The following is a 25,518-nucleotide window of genomic DNA, read 5'->3' as shown; positions in this document are numbered from 1 at the left end:
TCGATCCCTTCAAAATGAAAACCGCGGCGAAGAATCCCCTCCATGGGTGCACGGTTCTTCTCCATAAGGGGGTCTTCCGTTTATGCACCCCCGTCCTTTCGTTCACTAGGTGTGTGTGCCTCGGCAGCACAGCCAACGTGTGCACAACCCAACTGATGCACAACCCAACTGATGCACAACCTAACTGATGCACAACCCAACTTCTCTAACACCGCCACACGCTACACCGTGAGCTGCGCCTTCTGGTAGAGTATGTCCACCGACTCGGTCAAGTTGTTTATGATTTCCAGGACGTTCTGGTACATCTTCGTCTCGGGCATGTCCTCGTAGAGAATCAAAATCCCGACGTTCTGGTCCAGCGTGGCATTCAGCTTCTTATCCAGGATCATTTCGGATAGCTTGGAGATGATTTTGTTCAAATCAAGGTTCAGTTTCTGGCCGATGTAGTTCAAGTCGATGCAGCTATACGCTTCGATAATTTTTAAAATATTTTTTTCCAGCAACAACTCGTACAGCTCCTTCAAGTAGTTGTAAATCACTTTATCCACATTGATGAGGAAAATATTAATTTTGATGATATTCTCAAAAACGTCAAGTGACCTGTTTTCATAACATTTTGATATGTCCAGCAGAATTTGAATTTCCTTATTTGGGATGTAATTTAGCTTATTATGTTCACACAGAATATTGTTGATGTCCTTTCTGTTGTTTTCCTCCAAAATTTTGCACAGAAGCATGTACTTCAAAGGGACAATAATTTTTAAATTTTCGATATTTAAATTTAGGCCGAAATTTCCACATATGGAGCTATCTTCTGGAAAGATAAAAATAGAGTTATCCAATATGTTGGTGCTCGCTTTGGCTTCTATCAAATTTCCGTAATTATCTAATGTCAAATTTTTCATCATTTCATAATTTAGCTCAATTGGGTTGGTAATGCAGAAGACCTTTTCTTCCTCCAGTTCTTGGTAGCTCGAGCTGATGGTACATATCACATCGCTGTATATTAAGTTGGCATTACCCGAGCAGATATTCATTTCGTCCAAATTGAGAATGCTATTGCTGCTATCGTAGTACTCGTAAAACGTGTAGAAGGAGAGCAAAAACGGGCTAATTTGACTTATACTCTTCGTTTTATTTTGCGAAGATATCGTGCTGGTGTTAATTATATTATGTATAATAACCGCGTAAAAGTCGTTATTCTTCTTGCTCAGAAAGTCTAACGTATTATTGTGGCTATTATAAATATACGTGTACAACGTTTCGTAGCATTCGTACAAGTAAATATACGCACTTCTATAATCCTTCTCGTATATAAACAGTATCCCCGAGAGCAAGTCTATTTCGCTATTAATATAAATGGCCGTGTTTATCGTATTGGCAATGTTCTTCGCAAAGGTGAGCGATGCCTTCATCTTGGTGGAATTCTTCAGCAGCATGTAAATTTTGGTCTCCACGATGTACAGTTCGAGTAACAACGTTTTGTCGTCCACCTTTTTCACCTCCTTCAACAACCGCTCGATTAAACTCAGCGCCGTTTTGTACTTCTGCTTTAGGATAAACAAAATGATTATTTTTACCTCTATCCGGCATCTTAAAAAATTCCTTTTCTTTTCATATGCCCAATTCATGTACTTTTTAAATATTATATACAGCATACTCACGTTCCTAATCTTTTTTGATATCTTTTCCACGATGTTCCTTATCAACTTGGCTGTTTTCGCTTGAGGCAACACATTAAAATAATTCTCATTACTCGACGTAAAGTTAATTAAATTGTCAATCTCCTTCTTATTAATGTAGTAATCGCACACTAGATATATCAACTTGTCATTTATTTGCATCACCTTTTCGTTCGTCACCTTCTTCTCGAATTCCTCTTCGTTGCTCTTATCGTTGATGTGTCTGTTCAACAGGATAATCTTGTTGATTAGACTTTCGCTCATGTGCGGCATGATCACTTCGTCCTTGATTTGGAGGTAATTGCCTCCGCACAGCCCCTCCACTGTCTTGATGATCTCGCCCTCTATCTCCTTGTACGCGTTCTCGATCTCTTCGAAGCCTTCCATCTTCTCGGGCGAAAGCGGCGATTGCGGTGTGCGAGGAGGTATGTGACGCGGTATGTAACGAGGTATGTAACGCGGATGCGAAGCGGTACGTGTGTTGCGCCTTTTCCGCCCCTCCTCGAAACTTCACTTCCCAGCTGCACTTCCTAACGCGGCTTCGCGCTACTGGAAAGCACTAAACTGATGTGCACACGGAAGGGATGAAAATGGGCCGATATGATGAATAGCCGCAAATAGTATGTGTGCTACCCCCAAAAAAGGGACTCTCAAAAACTAGCAATATTTCTACTATGTAGCAAAGCCCATAACGTAAAGTACAATAAACTGCGTACTGTGTGCCGCTACGCTTGCTTGACTATCTAGAGCGTTCTTAAAAAGGCGAAGAGGCACCCGTAGCAAATGTACATTATGTGCATATTTGTGAATAATGCCTTAACGAAAACGCTAAAGGGACAGTTGGCAGCCTTAGGGACGCATTTAGCTGTTCCCCCCTTACTCCTTTCAAATTTGCCTAATCAGGGTGAACATTTCTAAGTACGTATGAACAATCTAATACGAAGATGAAATTCGCTCTTTTTTTTTTTTTTTTTTTTGCCTTGATTTGTACGTCAAATTGGCATGCGTTTAACGCGTATTTTCTGCTGCCATGGTTCTGAAGGGCACGTAAGAAAATTATTCCAAGTGCTTAAAGATAATTTTCACCTTTTAAAAGTGTACATATATGGATATGCATTTATATTATACGTATATTTATATTTACATTTTTTTTTATTTTTTTCCCCGCAGCACTTGCGGACCGCGCGCCGTACACTGCTTAAACCGCTTGCCGCCACCCTCATCGCGTAAAAATTCAGCCTCAAACTTTCTCCCCCGCTCTCGCGAAATTTGCCCCATTTTGTTTAGCGGCATTATAATTCAGCACACCCGCGCAGGCAACACTCCCCTAAGACGTTTATGCGATTGTACTACACACTCAGGAAGTGCTAGCGGCAACCCCCCACTAACAATCTTCCTATGTGTAACGTTTTAAAAGAAATAACCGCTCTCCCCGTTATGCTTCACCAAGTGTGCGCATTCCACTACAAAAAGGCGCAACCCGTTTTGCAATTCCCTCTGATATAATCATGGGAATGTTTATAATTTTATCATTTTTTTTTTCAAATGTTTAATTATTATGACATTACTAAAAATGTGTACATGTGTATATCCATACGTGGAATTTAAAAAAAAAATTAAAGACCCCATATTTACCGCTTTAATAAGCACAAAACAACAAAAAAAAATAAGTACAAAACGTAGGTGCAAGAACAAGCCGCGTTTTGAGTAACTCCCCCTTTGAGTGGGAGTACCGTCTTGGTTTAACGCAAAAAAAAGAAGCGCATTTTAAGGAAACACGCTACACTACACACAGTATAGACATAACTGCGCACATACATTTATGTACCAATGGGCACATTCAAATTGGCAAAAAAAATTGTGAACTTTTCGGAGAGTTTTCAAAACGTAGAGTGGGCGATGCCCCTTTGGAGGGTCACATCACCATACACAGACACACACGAGCGCACTCACACACGCGCATAAGTACACACGCTCATCTCGCCCTATGAGATTTTTTTTTTATTCTTCATTCCCTTAATGCTGCGCTTGGCAAAGTCCACCTTCTTGTCACGATTCTTATCAATGGCTTTCTTATATATAGGCTTGTCCACGAATTTGAATTCCTGGTTTAAATATATTTCCTCATTTTCTAATTCTTTTTTTTTTATATAAAATTCATTATATTCAGAATATTCGTAGCGAATATCTTCCTCTAGCTGTGCAATTTTTTCCTTTTCAATTTCCTCCTTCGATTTGACGTTGTAAAAAATTTGTTCTATATGCTCATTTGAAATTGTCTCTACATCATTATTCTCCACCACTTCCCACATGCCAGGTTTGGCACTCTCGTCCTGTTGAGCGGTACTGCTTTCCACAAGTTGGTCCCCTCCCCCCATGTTACTTTTTTCATTCTCTTTCCTGCCATGCGGAGGTGTACCTACACCTTCTGCCTTCTTAAACGATAAAGAAATGTTCGCCTTTTTTTTCTTCCCTTCAAAATGTGTACTACTCTCTTTAAATCCCCTTTCGCTCATTTCATATGGGGGATTCTCCTTTGGATTTCCTTCCTCCATTGCATTGCTTCCTTCTTGGGCGTCCGTTTCTTTTGCGATTCTTCCTCCATTTTCACCAACCCGATCGGCCAACTTCGCTGGAGATGCATCGTGTACTTTACCATAATGGGTACTACTGTGCACACGACTCCCATCACACACAGGAATATTACCATCGCCGTTGTCACTGCTCTGTTGAATCATCCCCTCTTTTGTACTTTCAACCATCTGCGGCGCGGTCCCTGCCGGATTGCTTAACGGATTGTTCGTAGCATATACACTGTAACTCTGCGGGGTGAACATTTGCGAGTAATTCACGTAGTAGGGGGGTCCACCCAAATGGAGATGATGCTGACTGGCCACGGGGCCCGCATGCATACTCAGACTTGCAACTTCTGCGGGATTACCAGAACTTATATTTTTCTGTGCAGCCTGTTCACATCGATTGATAAAATCCATCAAGCTATTTATCCTGCTGAGTGAATACTCCCACACACTTTTCGAGCTGTAAATATTGAAGTAGTAAAAACTGTTGGAGTTATAATCAAAGTATTTGTACCATCCATTTTGCTCCACAAATGATTCATGTTCGGGGAAATCTTCGAAAAAATCTTTTGGCTTTTCGTGCACAATTTCGTTTTTCAGTCTATTGAAGAATACTAAAGAACGAGTATCTTCATGTATCATTGGAACCCACTTTTTGTTTTTGCGGCTAGCTGGGTTGCTACTAGGGGAGGTACTACTTGTGTTAACCCCCTCATTATTGCTGCTGCTCTGATTGCCACTTCTACTCTTGGAGTGCGCATTCGAAACATTCAAACTGATGTCGCCGCTTCGATGAGGGGATGTCCCATTTTTATTCAAATCAGACAGCACTTTCCTTTCCACATTTTCTAATTTTTTTAGCTCCCTTTCGAGGAACTCTTTCTCTTTCGTTTCCTGTTCCTTCCTCTTAAACGATTCGCTGATCACTTTCTTTAAATTCTCGATATGCCTCGCGCTCTTTTCATGATTCTTTATGTTAACCCTGTGCCCAGACAGCCAACAGTTGCACGTTTCGCAGTAGTGCTTCTTTGTGCTCACCCAGTAATCCGTCATTTAGGCGTTCGCGGGCACGAGTAAGTACGCGTAATTGTATTGCTGCACATGGGCATGAGTAAATATGCGTAACTGTATGGGCCGCCCACCAGCATTTACACTTGCACTCACGTAGGGGTGGTCTATGTAATAAATTTGCACTACGTGAGGCGACATTCAGTTCATCCTTTCGCACGCAGGCTCCCGGGTGGCATTCCATTAAAATGTACTTTTTCTCGTTTCACCCACGTCACGGATGCAACGGTTATTCGAATAGCCCATTCTGGTCAGTCATATATAACTGTGTATACGCCAGCTAAGCAGTCTTCTGTTCTTCCGCCGTTTCTTAAACTCTGGCCATGATAAAACGTGACTGAGTTTTCTGACGTTTTAAAAAATACTTCCTCTTGCGTGATATCACTGACGAAATGAATGGGGACCCCTCTGCTGCTATCATCAATTTATTTTTTTTTTAAATAAAAACAAAACATCATAACGTTAAAAAGAATGTAAAATATAAAAGCAATTTCCCTTTTTTAAGGAACGCGCAAATGCCCCTTTTCGTGTTCTTTTTAACAAAATGAAACACAGCCCGCATGACATGACCAAACTTCACCAGTATATTTCCCACGGCAAGCTTAACATATAGCGTAAACGCATTGAGTACCATATGTACATTCGAATGGCACAAATTTTCCAAACATTCTGCGCTCCCTGATGGGGAAAATAAAAAAAAGAAAAAAAATTCCTCTCCCCCTTTTAACCATACATTTGCAAAAGCATCTTTTACCTTTTCATCAATTTTTTTTTTCTTTTTTCAAATTGGGAAAGCAAAAATTTGAAAAGCGCTTCTCCGTTCTTTGAGCATTGTCAAATGTTTCACATAGGGGAACATTTTTTACCTTAAAACTGTTCACCATTTTTGAGCGCGCTTTGAACGCTATAATGTGTGCCCCCCTTGTGGCGAAGGGTGAAGAGCGCTTAATACTGGCATAAAAATGGACGCAGTTCGCCCAGTTGGCTACCTTTAACACGCTTCACCACAAGTGAAACAGATATGTGTACACTTGCACTGGGCCGTTAAGCCTTCACAAATCGCGCCGGCATTATTTTACCCACACGCCGTTGCTTCGATTTGCCCATTCGCCCCTGCCAATTGCACAACACCGGACAGAAAACACGCGGAGTGCATTCTTTAACTAATTAAACTGTAACATTGTTAATTCATAATTCTTAGCCTTTTACCGTATGTTCTTTAAATATGCAGTTAAAAAAAAAAAAAAAGGAAAAAAGAAAAAAAGAAAAAAAGAAAAAAAGAAAAAAAGAAAACGGAAAGGGTAAGCCGTATGGGGGTAAGAAAAAAGAAAAAAACTTATTGAAAAAACGCCTTTAAACAACGCTTATGCGATATATTAATTGGTCTATTTTTTCATAATGGTGAGGTGGCATCTTCCACAGTATTCCCTATTAAAATGAGCAGCCATCAAGGTGCCAGGTGCACAATTGTCACACTGCTTTTTCAATCTGAACACTTTTCCATCGTCCCCAACTTTGTAAAACTTAAGTACAGCCAATTTGACCTTTTTCTTCTTATGTTTCTCCTTTTTGGGTTTCTTGTAAACTTTCTTTTTCTTTTTTTTGCCACCACCAAGTAATCCGAACGTTAAGTCTATGGTGTACTCCTGAAGGGGGTTGCAATAAATGGAGGGAGGTCACACAAATGAGTAATTCGCATGACATGAAATGGTGCATCAAGGAGAGAAAACTCACAGCGTTACAAGCTCTGCATAATGTAAAATGGGACATGTATCTATTCTCCCTCAAGAGAGACACTTCCATGCAGCTCCAAACGAAATAGTAGGCAAATCAACAAACTTCACTTACGCCAAATAACGCGCACAAAAAAACACGATAAGCAACAGAATGTACATTTTTATTTTTTCAGATATTATAAACTCGAACATATTTTATATTCTCATGTCCCTACTTGCTTTTTGACATGTTTTATCATCATAAAAAATAAAAATTTTACATTATCGAGGCAGACCATTCGTGGGAAAATGCACCACGTAGGTAGTTCACACAATACAGCACAAACGTGTGGTCACCCACTCGTACACATATATATTAATGGGAACGAAGTAGCAGCTGCCTCTTCACTCATTCGTGCAGTAAGCTACGAAATAAGTTGCTACTTTTCTCTTTCTTATTTACACTCCATTGCAATGGTCACCAAATGGGATGCCACAAATATGCAACAGGTTCATACGCTCACTTAACATACACATTGGGGGGGAGTCACCCACTCGGGGAGGTACCACCAACGCTACAAATGGACACTCATTACACCGTCACCTACAACGAATGTATAGCTTAATGACGGTGCACATTTTACTCCATCTTTGTTGCTTTCTCTTTTTCAACTTACAAATTCAGCCTCGTCAAGTTCGATAAGCTCTTCGTCTTCCAATTGGCGGCCATTTTTGAACAGCTTTTGCACCTCACAAGGGATACCTACGCGATTTTGTTGGGTTAAAAGAAAAAAGCGTGAGTTGATATGTAAATATACATAAATGCATACATACATACATACATACATACATACGTACAGAGTGGTACACTTGGGTTGGCCACTGCGAGCAGCCTGGCCCACACTCCACACGCGGGTCAGAAGAAACAGCCGCTCAAAAAATGACACCGCATGTACAACTTTCACGAGTCAAAAACAAAAAATAAAAACTGAGCGCAGTTCTGCTAACACAAACGTGGAGGCATAAATATATGACACAAAAAAAATAAGCATATTATGAGCAGAGATCCCACACAAAGGGGGAGAAAAAAACGGCTGCGATCGATGTATATCCTTTTTGCTAACCTTTCAACTCAGATATCTTCTCTTTCACATTTCTGATGCTACTAACGTTGGATGACTCAATACATAAGGAGTCATCATGCGGGATGTTTATAAAAATTTGCATACTGATCTGGTTTGGTAAAATTATAAAATGGAACTTTTTTTTAATTTTCAATCCTGTTTATTAAAATTGTACAGAAAAATGAAATTAAAAAAAAGTATGCATTTTGTTTTTTTTAAATATAAAAATGGATGCAATTTTATTTTGCTTAAAAAATTTTCGTTCATTCGTTAATCATTTTTAACCTTCCCTTTTTTTAAAAATGAAATGTACATAATTATACATTATGTTATATTGCATTACATTACATTATATGCTTAAGCTCTTGCACTGCGGCATCGCTGCTACATATGCGCGCAATATGATGCGCATTATTTGTGTACGAAGCGATATACTGCTATATATGCGGTTAAAAAAAAAATTGCTTAAAAACTGCTTAAGCGTAATCCGAAGCCGAGTTTGGCATCGCACTGGTGATTGAAGTGGTAAATGGTGGGGGGGGAAAGATTGCCTCTACGGTGATGGCGAAAAGGCTTTGTGCGTATTCCCAATTTTTGCTAGCCTTTCGCAAAGTTGTATGCACCAATTGACGCGCGTAGGATATATTCGCTTGCTGGTAAGTGCCCGCTTGTATGCATATACATGCTCTGCGCGTTATGTAGAAAAGCTTGTTCCGTTTTGTCGAAATGCGCCTATATATATTGCAAAGGGGCCAAAACGCAGAACCGAGCTGACGCTTTTAAAAAAAAATATAATCCCCATGGGGGTATTTTTCTGCTTTACGCTGCATAAAAAATATGGGGTAGCCAAAACGGTAAAATCAAGCGAGTAATTCAAGCATACGCAGTATTTTACGCGGTTTTAAAAAAAAAAAGTACACGTATTTATACCGCATATGTTTATAGTGTAATGTACTCATCATGATGCAGCTGGTATTTTTTCCGCTAGGCCCCTTAAAACACGCACCAATGGTGAAATCCATAGAAGGTGAAAGGATCATACTGCGCGCGGTAAACATAATCTGCTCAAAAAATCATTTTTCAACTTTCCGCTCAAGTAAAAAAAACGTACATTTTTGTGGCGCTATATTCCCAGCATGGCAAAAAGAAAGAAGCCATAAATATCACGCCGTAATTTTTTTATTCAAACCGTATCACATTTATATATCGCCAAAGTGGCTCTTCATCTTTACTGAATGAATAATGTTGCAACAGTTGCTCATCTCCCATAAACACATTTTCCCTTTTCGCGCAATCGCGTAGCAGAAAAAAAATAACGTCCTTTTCGACTGTTATTCAAATGTTAAATGGTACGTTTTTACTTAACCAAAACAGCTTTATCTTTTTGTGCGAAAAAGGATAAACAAAAGAAATGGAAAGTGAAAGAAACTGCGCAAGCACAATTATGCGCAGAAGGTTAAAAAAAAAAGGGTAAACTTTGCAAAACGAATTTGGCCACACGTATTGCTAAATTGGTCTAAACATTAAACGCACGTGTGAGGGTACACACGAAGGGAACATGAAACACGTATATTGGCTACGCATACGTTCGGACATGTGCATACCTACGTGAACACATGACAGATAAACGCAGAAACGTAAAAAAAATATTAAAAAAATGCCAAAAAAACGTGCCGTACGGCCTTCGTGTGTGCCTACAAACTTTTACTACGCAAATGATGCGCATCGTATTAACTGTGTAATGTAAAAAAGTAAACCGTTCCAGCGATGCCACTCACTGCTGCCCTTTCAAGAGACATGATTGGAACCCCTCTCCTCTGCGTGGAAGGCAGCATCGCTCGTATCGCTGACAAACGCAGGAACCTTTTTGCCATCACCGGGGAACATCACGTTTAAATTTCCCATCTCGTTTGGCGCACTATTAACGTTACTGCAAAATTCATCATACAGTATTAAATATTTAATTTTTTTCCTTCTTTTGAAACTGTCGTCAAAATACAAACCCCTTTGTTCACATAATCGATTTAAATGCGTTTCCTCTTTTTGGAAATATAAATATGCATTTCTCCTCATATTTAAGGGATACCTTTTTATTTCATCGAAAAATTCAATTTTTGTTCCATCCAAGTCGGTCTCACAGCCCGACTCGTGAATTTCATTTTTTACATAATTTAGCTTCTTATTTGTTAGCAGACACTTCAAACCGTTCATAAAGATGGAGCTATAAATTGCCCACACATCCCACATGTCAAAAATGTTCATAATAGAATCTGTGAACATTTTTGCCTTTATTTTGCTATCGCACTTTTTGATATTTTTTCGAAAATGGAAAAATATCCGAGGGAGCTCTTCTTCGATGTGCTTGCGGTAGGACCAGGACGAGTAAAACTGGTTGCTGCAGTTGTACAGGATGTCCGACAGCAAGTAGACCAGGTTTATCTGCACGGGGGGGGGCACAAAAAAAAGGAGTGGAGGGAATGGCGCGCGTCTTAATATGCATGCGGTGTGGCGGGGATAACGCGCATCTTAATATGTTGGCAGTGCGCGAGAAAGCCAAATGAACGGAGCAAAAACGCCTCTACAATTTTGCAAACACTCATTGGTACCTTTTTCAACATGTCGTACTTAAAATCGGTCAAATAATTCGAAATGGTCTTCACAATGTCCGCGCTGAAGTCGCTGTGCCGTGTGCAGAATATCATGGCGCGGCATATGCTCACCCTGCAGAAGAAGCGAGCGGTGTAGTGGATGTGCACAGCTATATATATATATATATATACACTTGCGCGTGGGAGATAAACTAAAGGGGCACTCCTTCGCGAGGTGCGCTAAACGGAGTAATGCCCTTCCCTACCTCTTCCTATTCAAGTTGTTTATAATGTTAATTAGCTTTTCCTTCTTTTTCTCGTCTATTTTGTTCTTCTTATTTCGGCTGTTGAAAAAAAGGGGGAAAAAATGGGCAAACATACCGATAAGTGAAACGTTTCAAAGGTGTTAGATGAATGTTCCCATTCCGGTCCGCAACAGATAAAAGAGTCAACACCTCCGTTCGTCACCGCGTCCCACGCGCACACTTTCTTAAAACACCATTTTGCAACCCGCGAGCGAAACTCCCTCGATAAAATATTACCTTTTCTCCTTCTTTGGAGCGACCTTTTTGGCGTTCTTCTGGATGGGTGGCACATACACGTAACTATTTTCGAACATCTGAAACGGGTCCGCTCTCCAATTTTTGTAACTATCTCCTTGAGCGAAAGAAAAGACTCTCCACTTGTAGTAGTAAAACAAATCCGAAGTGTTAAAGAGAAAGGTAAACACCGGATTGTCCTTCTCATTCCTTTTTATAGCTTCTTCAAATGTGTACCCTTCCTCGGTAACGTACTTGGCTAACAAATCAATTATTCTCTTGGTCTTCCTATCCTCTGGTAGTAAAATCTCTATTTTTTTATTCGAGCCAGAATGATACAAGTTACTTTTTTCATAGTGAAACTGGTTATGCTCAAACTTGTTTGTGTTTAAATTTTTGGGTATGGCTTTACTCCAACCCACCTTCACAATATTTCCGAACATTTCTACGCCGTCCAAGGCATCCCTGGCATTTTCTGCATCATCTCTATTTTCAAAACAAACGAACCCGCTAATTCGAGCCTTCTTTTTATCTTCATCTGTTCGTGGGTACATAATTTTCACGCTGTTTACTTTTCCGAATTTCCCAAACCGTTGGCATAGGTACTCCTCGGTGACCTACGAACGGGGAGAAGGATACATATAAAATGGGAAACATATTATGTTAAGATAATCTCTCCATTTTGCGCATTCATATGGAGTATTTTCCATCACGGCTATCCCTATGCACTTGCGTAGTTTGAACGCCCCTCATCTAGACACACGCGCAATATGCGGTGGCGATCCACGGGATTACTCCACATAAACGCTTCTCCTACCTCCGCAGATAAATTTCCCAGGTACAAGTTGGCCACTCGGTCCTTTTTCGGGGCGTACGAAAAGAGCGTTTCATTTTTTTCGATCTCTATTAGCTTTCTCTTAATTTTAAGTTTCTCCTCTTCAGATTTGGCTAGCTGGGCTTTTTCTTTTAAAATTTTCCTCTCATCCAAAATTTTCTGCTTTAACTTAATTTCTTTAATGATAAATAAAATAAATACATTTTTTAAAAAGGTAAAAAAAAAAAAAATTTGTTACTATTTATACGAAAAAATAAAATACAAAATGTAAAACTTTTTGCACATTATTTTCTTAAAATATTTCTTTTTTTAATTATATGAAAAATGTGTAACCTTCTAAAAAACTATCAATTTCCTTTACTTTCCCTGTACCACTTTTGTTGTTGTCTGTTTTTTCTTCCTTCTTCTTTTTTTCTTCATACGAGTAGTCGCCCTGAAATCAGTGGGAATGGCCACGCCGCGTGAAATGTAAAGGGTTCACAGTGTAGCAACCTGCCTTTGCTCAACAAACGTATGCTATCACACACAACGGTTTTTTTTTTCATTGAAAATTCACTTTCCGGGAATATTCAAATTTTCACAACATGCACACTCAAATGGTTTTTCCGTTTTTACCCTGCTGAATTTGCTCTTGGACTTTTTCCTGCTTTCATCTTCAGCTGGCACAAACTGAGTGCTGGAGGGGTTCAACACTTTTCCACCTATTCAAATGGGGAGAAGGGAAAAGCGGCTGTTATGTAAAAGCGGCGGTTCATGCGCACGTAATTACGCGGTCACCCCAGTTGTGCAGCAGTTTAGTTCGCTAAATTAAGCTGTATTACATGAAGCTAACTTTTTCTTTTTTTTTTTCATTACTTTTTACGAATTTGTTCCCTTTTTCCAGGGCGCTTCCCTCGAACGACCGGACGAACTCTGCGTAAATTTTCGCAGCTTCCTGCTCCTGCGCAAAAGGGGGGAGGCGTTGCATAAGCAGCGTCGAAATGGGTGTGAAGCCGCGCGGCTTGGGAATGTGGGGGCGTCTGCGGTAGATGGGTGACGCGGTCTTCCCCTACACACGCGAGCACTCATGCGGGTATATGCGTGTACATAAGCGCAAGCGTACACACAGTTATGTGGTATTCGTGCCCTGTCACGCTGCTCGATTGCGTCTTTTAGCGGGAGAATTTTATGCAACTTCCCTCCGTCCCTACATTTAACTTTTCATCGTCGATATCTTTTTTCTTCTTTTTGTTTCTGTTCAGTTGGGCATACATTCTGAGTACGTATTGACTATGCTCATTCAGTTAGCGCCCTTTTTTTTTCTCTCTCTCTTTTGTGCCTTGGGAGCGCCCCGGGCATACATTTCTCTTCGGCAAATGGGTAAAACTGCGGACGCGCGTAACCTTTTTTGGGTTATGTTTTTTTAATTTCTACGTTTCCTCAAGTAGCTATACATGTTGCATACATTTTTGCAAAAGGGCAAAATTAAAAAAAAAGGGAAAAGAATAAACAGTGCATAAGTTTATTAGCAAACTGGCGAATTAGCTAAATTAAAATTAATTCACCAAGCCGAAAGTGGGTTGAATAAGCCACGCATTAGGCAAAATGGATTGTGGCAGTTAACCCGTTTCGCGTCGCGTCGCGCCGCTTCCCTTCGTTTCGTTTCCTTTTTTTTTTTTAATTGCTACATAATTTAATTGCGGTATGCTCTTTCCCAATTGTACTTTTTTCGTAGCTTTTTTTGAAGTACACAAGCAGCTTCGCAGAGATTTTTCCAAATACGCTTTCGCGAAATGGGAAAAATGAAAATTTTTAAAACAGCAGCTTTGGTTTTTTAACGAAAACTTTTTTTTTTTTTACCATTTGTGGGATGCTGCGAAGTTTTTTTTTTTTCTGTTTGGCATACTTATCCCTTCCCGCGCGCTTTAGCTAAGTTGCCGTTATTCCGCCCTACTTTGTCGCTCTTTTGATGCTGCTTGCGTCATTTTGCGTCATTTTGCGTCATTTTGCGTCATTTTGCGTCGTTTTATGCCATTCTACGCCATCCTGTGCTACTTCGTCCCATTTTAGGCCATTCTGCGCCACTTTGTACCCTTTTCAGCTGCTTTTTTTTGTTTTTGCAAATTACCCTGCTTCGTGTTTCCTTAGTTGGCCACCTACGGCTGCGCAAAAACGACTTATGCGTACGCACGTTGCCGTACGTGAACGTGCACGTGCCCATATCGCATCTCGCTCGTAGCTCCACCAACACCTAGAAGAATTTCTCTTCGTTCTGTTGGTTCGTTGTTCCAAGCGGCCGCCTCACGTCATGCGTGACATAACTGTGCAGAACTCCTCACATTGTGTACACTCTACTTGGTTTTTACAAAATGGGATAGTACGAACAACCTATCGCGCATATGGTAAATGTTGCAAAAAAAAAAAAAATGTGAACCCCATTTAGCGTAATTCACTCCTTCCGCATTTGTGTCAACATTTTAAAATGGCTAAAATAGCATAATCACTTTTTTTTTTTTTTTTTTTTTTTTTGTAGTAATGAAATAAAGCATATCGTTTATCCTTCTTTTCATTTTTCTCTCTTGATGACGCAATTGCATGTATGCATATGCGTATGTGTATGCGCGCCGGCCTGCGTATAACGTATGCACACGTATATTCGTACACGCAAGTGAAAACATACGTAGTGTACTGTACGCATTTGTGTATACCCATATATACATACATATATACACAAATGTGTATTACATATATGTGTACATATGCGCATGTGTATTTACGTGTACTCCCGGTAACCTTCCATTTCGCGCCATGTGAATTTATCACTTTGGCCGCCGCAGGTACCCCTAAAGTACAATCACGTTTTAAGATGCACGTGTCAACTTTTTCTTTCTTTTTTTGTCTGAAAATTTGCAAAAAGATTATTTGCAGTGTGTACTGCTAACACATGTTCACCCCCCTTTTTGCCTTCCACCGCCCTGTCAAATCGCGCATATTTACACAGAAATATGCATACAGTGTATGTAAAAAAAAATAAAAAATAAAAACGTACATTTGTACATTTCGCGTAAAACGTACATTGTTCCGCCTTTCCCAGTCTTTCAATTCTGTCACCCGTTCACCGCCCGCCGCTTACCCGCCGACCGCTTTAACCTTTTTTTTTTAATTTCCCAACCGTCATACTTTAAAGATAAAACAATTCCCCCCGTGTTTTCTCCCATTTGTGTACCGCCTTCTTCTGCGCCCTCTTCGTCGCCCGTTTCTCCTCCTTCTTCTTCGCCTTCCTCTTCCTCCTCCGCCTCTTCTTTTTTTTTTTTTAAAATGAAACACCCCATTGTATTCACCCCTTGCTGCAAATAAGAACTATCAAATGAATACAATTAGCGCATCTTCAGTAAGTCCATCTGAACGGCTTCACCACCCCCCCGTATGCCACTTCCTAGTGTGTTGGTTTTATTCGAGAAAAAGGAAAGAACATTTACTACCCTTAACTAAATGGAAAGCGTCAAAAGAAATGAAAATCAAAATGAACACACTCAACGTGAAGAAAAGAATAAATTAACCGCCTTCGAACATAATGACGTAGTATTCTTCAAGCACAAGGAGAAAAACAAAATAGGAATTGGGAGAGTAGTCAACTTTTACACAGAACTCAAAATTAATGATATCCTTTTAGTCTCCGATCATAATGTAACCCTGGCCAATTACACCAAAATATTGAACAATATAAATGATGGAAAGTATCTTCAAAGTTACATTGCAAATTTGGGAAGCGAAAATGGAGCCAGCACCCCCTACCAAGCTTCTAACTCCAATGCAAGCGAAAAAAGCAATTGTAAGCTTTACGAAAAGGAGCAAAAACAGGACTATAAACATACCAATGTGAAGGAAAAAAATGAAGAAAAAGAAATGCACGCCAACACAAAAACGGGAAACAATAACAACAGCGCCAACAACCCTGAGTTCAAGTGCGAAATGAAAAAAAGACGCAGGAGAAAAAAAACGCACACAAAGGATACGGCCCTTATACACAGTAACAGCATAAGCAACTGCGTAATGCGTAAAAATGATGAAAAAAGAAAAGCCAGTAAATTATTCTACATAGTCCAATCGTTAGAAAATTATAAATACATTTTACAGTACAAAAAAGCCTTCAAACATTACAAACTATTTACGCATAAGAAGTGGGAAGTTATAAAAACGCTCTTCTGCAAAAACATACAGAATCAAGTCAGCTTCGTTCTCGCCGTGAAATTATTGGAAGTTAAAAAGCTCTATGCGAATAATGTAAATTTACAAAATGTTATGATAAATAATTTGATGAAAATTTATAAAAGCGAAAAAGATCTCCATGTAGATCACCTTGTCCTAAATTTTATTAAAAAATTAGACGTCCGAATTATATTGCAGAATAATGTCCTCATAACTAATGATGACTTTAATGAAATTCTGTCTAGGAACAAAAAGGAGAAAGAAGAGGATAGCAAACGGAAGATGCTCCACTCGAACAAGGTTGATGGCCATCTGGATGAAGCAAATGCCACCACACAGGGGGAAATATCACATTTGTTGGGTTCCCACAGAGGAAGTTGCGGGAGCGGCAAAGTGGGAAGCGACTACGACAACGGGATAAGCACATCCCATCAGGGGGGTCATGTGGATGGCCAGCAGAACGATATGCCCCACGCAAGTAATGTAGACCATTTCGGCAAGTGCCCCGTCGATTGGGGGATGGAGCAGCCAGCCGACTTGGGGACCAAGCAGCCCATTGACATTGGCACGAAGGGGCTCTTTGACTTCGGCACGAAGCAGCCCTTTGACTTTGGTACGAAGCAACCCTTTGATTTTGGTACGAAGCAACCCTTTGACTTCGGAACCAAGCAACCCCTTAACTTCGGGAAGAAGCAACCCCCCAAGTACGCGGCGAAGTATCTCATTGACTACGGGACGAAGCAACCGACTGATTCTCCCCTTGAAAGCGACGAACTAGAAGGCTCCCGAAAAAGGCGCAAAAAAACCAAAATCAGCCTCCAAAAGTATGCAAGGAAAAGAAAAGTAATAGAAGGAGAAACGTATCAATACGAATTGAAAGGAAATCTACTAGCCAAGTTTAAGTCCCCACAAGGGGTTGCATACAGAGGATGCATTAAAAGCATTTGCAAAGGTAAAAATAGCATTCTCTCCTACTTCTTAATAGTCCCCTCCTTCTTCTGGTTCAACGATTCTTTCTACTTCTCCTGCCTAAACATCGATATGGACATTTTTCAACTTTTGGAAATCATCAAAATTGTTGACAACTCAAAAAAGAAACAAATAGAAAGCATATCTTTCGCCAAGTACAAAAGTTTGAGGAAAATTTACGACTATATGTATAACCCTAACCCTAATGCGGTTCACAGCTTGTTACGAAAGGGGGCGGCCACAGAGAATGCGCCCGTGAAAGTCCGGGTGCGTGCCCCAAAGGGGGACATAACGAAAAAGAGAAAAACGCGAAAAAAGCGTACACTACAAGTGAAGCTAGGCAAGAGAAAGAGAAAAGAACGGGTCGCAGACAAACCGTTGAAGGCTAGTGTCACCAAGGAAAGAACGCGAAGGAGAGTTAGGAAAAGGAAAAAGGGGCAAGAAGAATCCCTAGATGGTAAGGTTGGTAGAGGCTTAAAAATTAAGAAGCGAAAAAAGGAGGTGGTACAACCAGAAGTGACCGAAAAAAAACGCAGGGGGAGAAAGAAGAAAGTAGTACCAATTCAAGAGGAGAGAAACGGGGAAGAGGCGAAAGAAGTTAAGGGGGGGCGAAAGGTGGAAGAAGTCAAAATGAAAAAGGAAATGGAGGAGGAGGTGCCCCACGAAAAGGAAGAAGAAATGCACCACGAAAAGGAAGAAGAAATGCACCGCAAAAAGGAGGAGGCGCCCCGCGAAAACGAAACCAAAGCGCAGAACAACGAAGCAGAAACGAACCCCCTCTCCAAAGCGCCAAACGAACTGGGTGGTGATGACCCCACCAAAGTGACACAGGATTCATTCACAAAAAGGTCCCTCTTCAACCTGAACAAGGAAAGAACAAACACGTATCTTACCAAATTCGCTCATTTTTTTAAACTTTCGGAGAACAGCAAGCAGAAATTGAAGCCGGATGATGAAGAGGGTAAAAAGGGAACTCCACCCCAAACGGTTGGAAGCGAAACTGCGCAGGAAAATAACCACATGAAGGACGATAAAAAGGAGACAACAGTTATAACGAACACGAATGAGAACGAGCAGAGCATAAACGTAGTAGCCAAGGCGAATGAGGAGGAAGGCGTAATCCTCAGAAAAGAAGATCCAGGTGAAAAGGCTCCCAACGAAAAGGCCAACCAAGGATGTGCGAATGTGAATGAAGTCACAGGGGAGGCATATGACCAAGTGGTAGACCCAGATAATACACTTATTAGTAAATTAATTGCAAATGGTAAAGAAGCAGATGAACACAGCGTGCTGGATCCCCCCTCCGTGGGTGAAGGAAGCGCAAACGAGATACACAAACATGTCAGCTGTCAACAAGAAAATGTAGATGAAAATGGAGTGACCATAAATGACCATACGGAACAGCTAAATGACAATGGTGGTAACACCCCTAGTGCATTTGTTGAAGAAGCAGTTGTGAAGGATAACCCTAAACAGCTAGAAGGCCAAGTGGAACCCTTATATCAAAAAATGGCCCAAATGGACATTAAAAATGAGGAAGAAATTTTTAAAAAAGAAAATTTTGGAGACCTTAATGAGGATAACGATGAAAAACCTACAAATTATAAAAATGGCATTCTGGGCGATAAAAGGGATTCACTCACGGGTGACAGTAGAAGCGATCAGAACGAATCGACGACTAGCCAAAATTCCTATGAAAAGAAGGAAACAGCGAATGGCTATAATGGTAGCGACCAGAATGAGTCAACGACTAGCCAAAATTCCTACGAAAAGAAGGAAGCATTAAACGGCGAGAATGCATGCGACAGGAACGAATTCACGGATAGCCCAAAGTACGACGAAAAGATGGAACAGGCGATCGGAGCAGGAGCGAGCGAAGTGAACCAGTCTATGAGCGGCACACTTATGAGCTACGCGAACCAGCCGATGAGCGGCACACTTATGAGCTACGCGAACCAGCCGATGAGCGGCACACTTATGAGCTTCCCAAACGAGCCGATGAGCGGCACACTTATGAGCTTCCCAAACGAGCCGATGAGCGGCACACTTATGAACTTCCCAAACGGTCAGATGAGCGGAGCAATTATGAGTTTCCCAAACGATCCGATAAACAGAACCATAATTAGTGATGCAAACGATCCGGTAAACGGAACCATAATTGGTGAGGCAAACCATGTGGATAACCGATCGAACGCGCACCTCAGAAAGGTGAGCAACACGAACAAGCTCGTGAAAAAGGAACCGGAAGAAAACGATCATTATAATTTAACAGTGCACATAGACCTCTCAAACAAAAATGACACGCCCAGAGTGTATAGCACCACGCAGGCCTACTGCAACAACTACTGTAAGAACAAACTCGCGGAGCACATAAAAAAATTCCTAGACGATGAAAAAATTAAAAAAATTGAAACGCTGTACAAATTTTGCAAAGAGGACATAAACATTCTACTATACGTTTACGTCATGCATATATACGTGAGCAAACTGTGCAAAAACGTAATTGTGAAAGTATTAAATCCAAAGTGCAAAAATGTGAAAAAGAAAAAATATCCTGATAACGACTTCATTCTAACCCCCCTGATAGGGTACTCGTACGCGAATTATTACTATTTAAAAATAAATAAAAGGAAAAGAAAAACGAAAATGAAAGGGAAAACGAAAATGAAAACGAAAATGGAAAAGAAGGCGGAAAAAAAAACGGAAAAAAAAACCAAAGCAAAAATAAAAACGGAAAAAAAAACCAAAGCAAAAACAAAAACGGAAAAAAAAATAGATCAGAGATTCAAACTAATAAAGAAAACGTTGATAACCAAGAAAAGGAAAAGGAAAAAAAAAAAAAAACGAGGACGAAAAAAAAAATTAATAGAACAAACCAAGACAGAAGTGAAAAGAAGGAGGAGGAGAAGAAGACGAACTCGCAAAAAAAAAAGTGACCTTCTCAGTGACACATATGTGAAACCAAAAAGGTCCAGATCTAGGTTGAAAAAAATCTCAAAAATGAAAAACACGGATGATAAAACCTGTGGAAAAACGGAAAATGTAATAAAATGTACCACCAAATTTGTTAATTTTTACCTATGGGGTATATACAATTGGAACTACAACAAAACGCTCCGCGTTTCTTTTAATAACATTTCGAATAAAAAAATTAGCAGCTTTGATATTTACAATTTCTTTTTTTATAATTATGACACCATCTCCAACTTAAGTAATTTTTTTTTTTTGCATAATGAGATTTCGGCGTGGAATACCACGTCGTTGCGGTGGTCGCACTTATGTGAGCGCTAATTTGTGTGTTGAGAAGTGTCCCCCATCTTCTGCCAACATTGCAACCCTGCGTGATGCCGATGTGGTTGATGATGTTACATCGGAGGTGGACCCTCGTGTGTTCCTCCACATAAAGGGGAAAATTTCAAGTAATAAATGAAATAGCTGCATTTATTTTTTATTTTTATTTTTTTCCCCCCCCCGCAGATGAAATAAACAAGGACCTAAGCACATTAATAGGCATTTACAAAAACGTAAGAACTGTTTTGTATCAAAATTCGTCCATTTATGGAAATTTATTTTTATTAAAACCGACGAACAGCATGACCAGGACGCATTCGGATGATGAGGTAAGGCTGGATATACTTCTTTAATTTTTTGCCCCCCTTTTTTGCATTCATTTTATGTACATGGTGTGACAATGCGTTACTGTTGACGAACCTGTTTATGCGCCACGTTAGGTGGTTCCTCCATTTTGCGAGCGCACAAAGATTTGTTTTTTTTTGCTATTTTTTTGCACAAATTTGTCGCGTGTGTGTACTTCTCCGTTCATGCTAACTAGAGGAACACCTTTTCTGAGCGTACATCCCCCCACTTTTGCCGACGTGTAAATATGGATTCCCCCCTTTTTTTTTTTTCTTTTGCCCCCCTTTTCAGCTAATAAAATTCTGGCTAAAAACACTAAACGAGCTGCATCAAATCAGGGAGGGCTTTTGCAAATTCTTTTGAAACGCTCTCTTAAACATACGTAGTAGTAGGCATTCGGGAGTATACGAATGCATGTGTGCATGTAGCGTGTATTGTATATATGCATGTATGCACCTTTGTTAGGCCTTCCCTTTTTTTTCTTTTTTTTTTTGTTCCCCTTTTTTAAGTCCCTTTTTAAGAAATTACCTTTTTTTTAAAACATTCGTTTTGAAGCCGCAAAGGCGCTGTCAATTTTTTTTTTTTTTTTAATTAAGATTTACCTTTTGAATCATCCACACTTTAGCTGTATTTATTTATTTCTCTTTTTTTGAAAAATAAAAATTTTGACGCAACTTTTTACTTTCAAGCATCATTTTGTAGAAGCATCAAAAAATGGAAAGCGCAACGGGGAGTAGAACAGCTGAATGGTCCACCTTTCATATGCGCTCTCTCCTGATGTGTCAACATTTGTAGTCGCCCCTTTTTCTGTTTTTTTTCGTAAAATTGAGAGTCCCTTAAATGCCATGAACGGGTAGCATATTTATCTCCCTCATGGCGAATTTTGCCCCAGTTTCACCACTCCTAGCACTCCCACCACCTCCACAACATGCGAGTGAAAAATAGCTGCCTCGCTGTGCTGAAACTTTTGAAGGGGAAAAAGCATCCCCCTGATGCTAAACAAAGCGGGTGTCATAGAAGGTACTTCCATAGCAGTGGCAGCATCGCTGAGCGAAAAAAAAAAGTGAGCACCCACATATCCTACTCTCTGCCTGCGCAAAGGGAAAATGAAAAATACAATTTTGAAGTCCTCATGAAAACGATGAAAAACAGGGCAGACGAGTATAACCTTATAAAGATAAAAGAAGCCCAAAATAAAATACTAATTCATTTAAACGCATTTACAATCAACCAAGTGGTGTCCACGCTGGTCCTCTCGCACAAATATAATATGCTAAATTTTAAAATTCTACACGCAGTTATAGAGCATCTGTTTCGCCATTCCTGCTTCTTGAATAGCAAACACCTGTACGTGCTAGTTTCCATCGTGAGGAAGATACACCTGGACAACCTCCTCCACCCGTCGCAAGGGGACAATGAAAGTGCCCACGCGGAGGACTACCTGGAAGATGTTAATGAAAATATAAAATGGAAGGAGAAGTATTACGGGGAGGTGATGGGCAATTTGGCCCTCCCCGCAAGGGGCGACACCGGTGAAGCGTTTCCAGGTGAACAGAGCACCCCCGAATGTCCACCTCAACACAACGGTAGGCTGATCGAACAGGGAGGCAACACAAACAGCGTGAGCGGTAGACTACCCCGGTGCGAAACTCACCTGTGCGAAACCCCCCCGGCGGAGGAAGCCCCATCAGTGCAAAATGGCCCCCCCCAGCAAGCAGACATCTCCGCAGAAATGAAAAAGACCCACTTAAAAATTAAGGAAATCCTGACGCACAATTATAGCAACATTTACATGAACGTACAAAAGAACATGTACACAAGTTTGTTACTGTTAAATTATTTGCATGCAGAAAATATAATCAGCAGAAGAATTTTTTTAAAAATTATTTACAGCATAGATACACAGTTTAGCCAACACACGTTTAGCAGTAATGAAAAGGGAAGGAGCAGTGACCACCACTCCTACGATGGAAGTGAACCCTATGAAGAGGACATCCTCAATTCGTACCTCCAACAACAGTGTGAAAATACGTCAACCTACGACCTGTACATTCGCCTTCACTTCCATTTGCTGAAAAATATGCTCACAGAGTGCGAATTTATTGATGGCAAATTTGTCATGGAGAAAATAGAAAACGGCATAAGTGTAAAGGAGGACGTGTACAGAGATGCAAAGCTATACCTTCAAGTGTTTTCTTTATTCTTTCAAAACATGGAAAGGGTTACGGAAGGGGTTAACCATTTGAAGGTCTTCCATTTGAACGTCCTCTCCCACGAGCTGTTCAAACATATCTGTGATGATGGCGCTTGTGTAAATGTAAAAATATGTTACGCCTTCCTCAAGAGGGTATCCTGTGAGTCTATCCTCAAGGGGGAAACAACCCCCGACGTTTGCTATTGCCTTCTAAGCGTTTTGTACTACCTCAAAAGGGGGAACATGCTGAATTGGGAGATCCGCCCGTTTGGTTACCCCCCCTTTGGAGAGACCCCTATCGAAGAACCCCCATTCGACTTGCAATCAATCCAGGAAAGGTACTCCCTCTTTTTAAACTCGATTAACCAGTACACCCTGCACGACCTCCTCACTCCACCGCACGAAGACAAAGAAGCAGTCAGCACAACTTGCGGCATTCCCATAAAACCCACCCCCAATTGTGAACCCCCCCCAATTGAACAATCGGCCTACAACTTGAGGGAAAACTTTTTCGCCCACTTCATGGCAGAATTCTCCTTCAACATTGTGTGCTACCTAAACAGCATAGATACCTACGAACAGCTTTTTATTTTAAAACATTTAATCCTCTTAAATTTGAAAAATGAATACCTAATCGATGTGCTGAAGGAACGTCAACGTAACTTCTTTATACAAAAAAGGCACTACACTGATCGGAAGCACTTTTTTTATTTTGTAGAGTATTTGTTCACCTCTTTTTTTTACTCTCCCCAGGAGTTCCTCAACCTGATACATTTGATGGACCTCCGAAAGTTTCAAATTGTGCTGGACGCAAACAGACGGACCAAGAAATTCACCCATAAAGTGAAAAAAATATTCGATGCCGTTAATGTGATACTGAACCAGCGGAAGGAGAATTGTGTGAAAATAGCCACAAAAAAGAAAGGGCGGAACAACCAATTTGAAAAGAAGTGCACTGTCCTACCGGAGGACACAACCCAGCTTCAACATTTTCAGAACATCCTCTACGATTTTTTATTTTTATAATGTGCAAGTGGGCTGCGGGAATGTAGGTCGACCATCGCGATTTCCCCCCTCGATATATCTGCTTATCCACTCCGTAGACGGCATAACTGGGAGAGTGAAACACTGAAAAGGAGAAAATAGGAGCAACCCTAACACCTGTGCGGGGTTCACTCGAAGGGGATTCCCTTCAAAGTGACCAAACAGAGCAGAACAAAAGGGTACACATCTGGGGTTAAATGTACAAGTGCGCCCAGGTGTACCTATGAGCTCTTAGAGATGAATCCCATTCTTTCTCTATTTGTCAGTGGGAAGACGTTCCCTTTTTTTTTTTTTTTTTGTTCTTTTAAGCAGATGTGCCCTTTTGTGAGGACACATTTATGCTCCACCTTTCCACCGCGTTTTTTTTACCGGGAAAGTACTCCCTTGTGTAGACTGTCTCTTCATTTTTGCCATCCCCTTTTGGATAAATCCCCCAACATGTCACTCCAATTTGTGAATAACTACACAGTTACCATCCCTAAAATGAATTTTATTCTCCCCCTTTCGATTTACGAAAAATTGACCAAACTGAACCCCCAAAAGTAAAGCGCGTCTGTATATGCGAACTTTTTTTTTGTATACTCAATAAAAACGCGAGGAACTTTTAAAACGTCCAGAAAGAAATGTAAACCATGAAATGCCTTTCGGGGAACTTATTCCATCCCTTCTACTTCCTAACTCATGCATTATTGTGACTCCCCCCAAATGGAAACGCTTCACCAATTCGTTCATCTCACTACTGCTATGTTGGCCCCCAAATGTGCATGCGCATATTTTTGCATTTTTTTTTTTTTTTAACTTTTGACGAAAAAGAGACAAGAAAGGAGAAGAAACAAACTTCACCTCCATTGTCCCCCTATCTGCGTTAAACCTCTTTACATCGAATGACATCGCCCTGTGTCATAGCTTTTTTCCACTTCCGTTTTTTACTTCTCCCCCCCGGTCAGGGGCACAGACAAGGATGCCTGCACACGGAAGGGCTGTTCCCCTATGGCATGTCACAGGCAGTTATTTCTCCCCGTTTTTCCTTTCCCTTCCTTGTAAGTAAAAATGAAGAAAGATGAGGCGAACCTTAAAGTAGAATCAGTAGGGTAATCAAATTTGAGAGCCAGCATAAAGGCACAATGTTCTTCACGTAATCACCGCTTAGGAATACCCCTCTCCATGTAGACACCACAAAGGCACCTTTATGCGGTCCTTCCCAACTTCCACCCCCATCTCAGAATAAAATCCAAAAAGCAACCATCCTGCAAATCGGGCAGCAATGTGAACGCTAAGAGGCCTCTAAAAGCGCACGGACAGGTAAACTAAACGGTGTGATAGCCACCAAGTGGGTGGAGCGCAAAGTTGTAACTTC

The 25,518-nt window shown here is 40.6% G+C and overlaps 6 protein-coding genes across 6 annotated transcripts; 2 read left to right on the top strand and 4 right to left on the bottom strand.

Annotated features, from left to right (window-relative positions):
• Positions 1–221: 221 nt before the first annotated feature.
• PVX_086315 (proteosome subunit, putative) lies at positions 222–2,780 on the bottom strand (the record flags this gene model as incomplete). The annotated part of the gene is made up of 1 exon (XM_001616875.1): positions 222–2,780. The coding sequence occupies exon 1, from the start codon at positions 2,067–2,069 to the stop codon at positions 222–224; it is 1,848 nt and encodes a 615-aa protein (XP_001616925.1). The 5' UTR covers positions 2,070–2,780.
• An 887-nt stretch (positions 2,781–3,667) lies between these two features.
• On the bottom strand, positions 3,668–5,314 carry PVX_086310 (hypothetical protein, conserved; the record flags this gene model as incomplete). The annotated part of the gene is made up of 1 exon (XM_001616874.1): positions 3,668–5,314. One exon carries the CDS (start codon positions 5,312–5,314, stop codon positions 3,668–3,670), a length of 1,647 nt encoding a protein of 548 aa, XP_001616924.1.
• A 1,155-nt stretch (positions 5,315–6,469) lies between these two features.
• On the bottom strand, positions 6,470–8,635 carry PVX_086305 (ribosomal S27a, putative). The gene is made up of 3 exons (XM_001616873.1): positions 8,169–8,635; positions 7,722–7,807; positions 6,470–6,975 (listed from the first exon to the last, which is right to left on the bottom strand). The coding sequence occupies exons 1-3, from the start codon at positions 8,269–8,271 to the stop codon at positions 6,715–6,717; spliced, it is 450 nt and encodes a 149-aa protein (XP_001616923.1). The 5' UTR covers positions 8,272–8,635; the 3' UTR covers positions 6,470–6,714.
• Positions 8,636–9,149: 514 nt separating this feature from the next.
• PVX_086295 (RNA binding protein, putative) lies at positions 9,150–13,797 on the bottom strand. The gene is made up of 9 exons (XM_001616872.1): positions 13,321–13,797; positions 12,986–13,070; positions 12,746–12,831; positions 12,464–12,563; positions 12,113–12,306; positions 11,299–11,912; positions 11,023–11,100; positions 10,775–10,889; positions 9,150–10,607 (listed from the first exon to the last, which is right to left on the bottom strand). The coding sequence occupies exons 1-9, from the start codon at positions 13,381–13,383 to the stop codon at positions 9,957–9,959; spliced, it is 1,986 nt and encodes a 661-aa protein (XP_001616922.1). The 5' UTR covers positions 13,384–13,797; the 3' UTR covers positions 9,150–9,956.
• A 1,804-nt stretch (positions 13,798–15,601) lies between these two features.
• Positions 15,602–21,337, top strand: PVX_086290 (hypothetical protein, conserved; the record flags this gene model as incomplete). The annotated part of the gene is made up of 3 exons (XM_001616871.1): positions 15,602–20,498; positions 20,765–20,907; positions 21,215–21,337. 3 exons carry the CDS (start codon positions 15,602–15,604, stop codon positions 21,284–21,286), a joined length of 5,112 nt encoding a protein of 1,703 aa, XP_001616921.1. The 3' UTR covers positions 21,287–21,337.
• Positions 21,338–22,055: 718 nt separating this feature from the next.
• PVX_086285 (hypothetical protein) lies at positions 22,056–24,639 on the top strand (the record flags this gene model as incomplete). Its single annotated transcript, XM_001616870.1, has 1 exon — positions 22,056–24,639. One exon carries the CDS (start codon positions 22,056–22,058, stop codon positions 24,141–24,143), a length of 2,088 nt encoding a protein of 695 aa, XP_001616920.1. The 3' UTR covers positions 24,144–24,639.
• Positions 24,640–25,518: the final 879 nt, after the last annotated feature.

Source organism: Plasmodium vivax, chromosome 13 (genome assembly GCF_000002415.2).
Source record: "Plasmodium vivax chromosome 13, whole genome shotgun sequence".
NCBI classification, from domain to species: Eukaryota; Apicomplexa; class Aconoidasida; order Haemosporida; family Plasmodiidae; genus Plasmodium; species Plasmodium vivax.
Note: the sequence above shows the minus strand (reverse complement) of the source record. Positions and strands in the feature narration are given on the sequence as shown.

Bases quoted from the DNA above. Each gene is read 5' to 3' on its own strand.
- PVX_086305 (XM_001616873.1), bottom strand. From the start codon at position 8,271: ATGCAAATTTTTATAAACATCCCGCATGATGACTCCTTATGTATTGAG. The intron at 7,808-8,168 runs GTTAGCAAAAAG...AAAATCGCGTAG, and splicing joins GAAGATATCTGAGTTGAAAG to GTATCCCTTGTGAGGTGCAA. The intron at 6,976-7,721 runs GTAAGTTGAAAA...AACCCCCTTCAG, and splicing joins AACTTGACGAGGCTGAATTT to GAGTACACCATAGACTTAAC.
- PVX_086295 (XM_001616872.1), bottom strand. From the start codon at position 13,383: ATGTATGCCCAACTGAACAGAAACAAAAAGAAGAAAAAAGATATCGAC. The intron at 13,071-13,320 runs GTAGGGACGGAG...CCTTTTGCGCAG, and splicing joins TCGACGATGAAAAGTTAAAT to GAGCAGGAAGCTGCGAAAAT. The intron at 12,564-12,745 runs GTAAAAACGGAA...CACTGATTTCAG, and splicing joins CCAAGAGCAAATTCAGCAGG to GGCGACTACTCGTATGAAGA.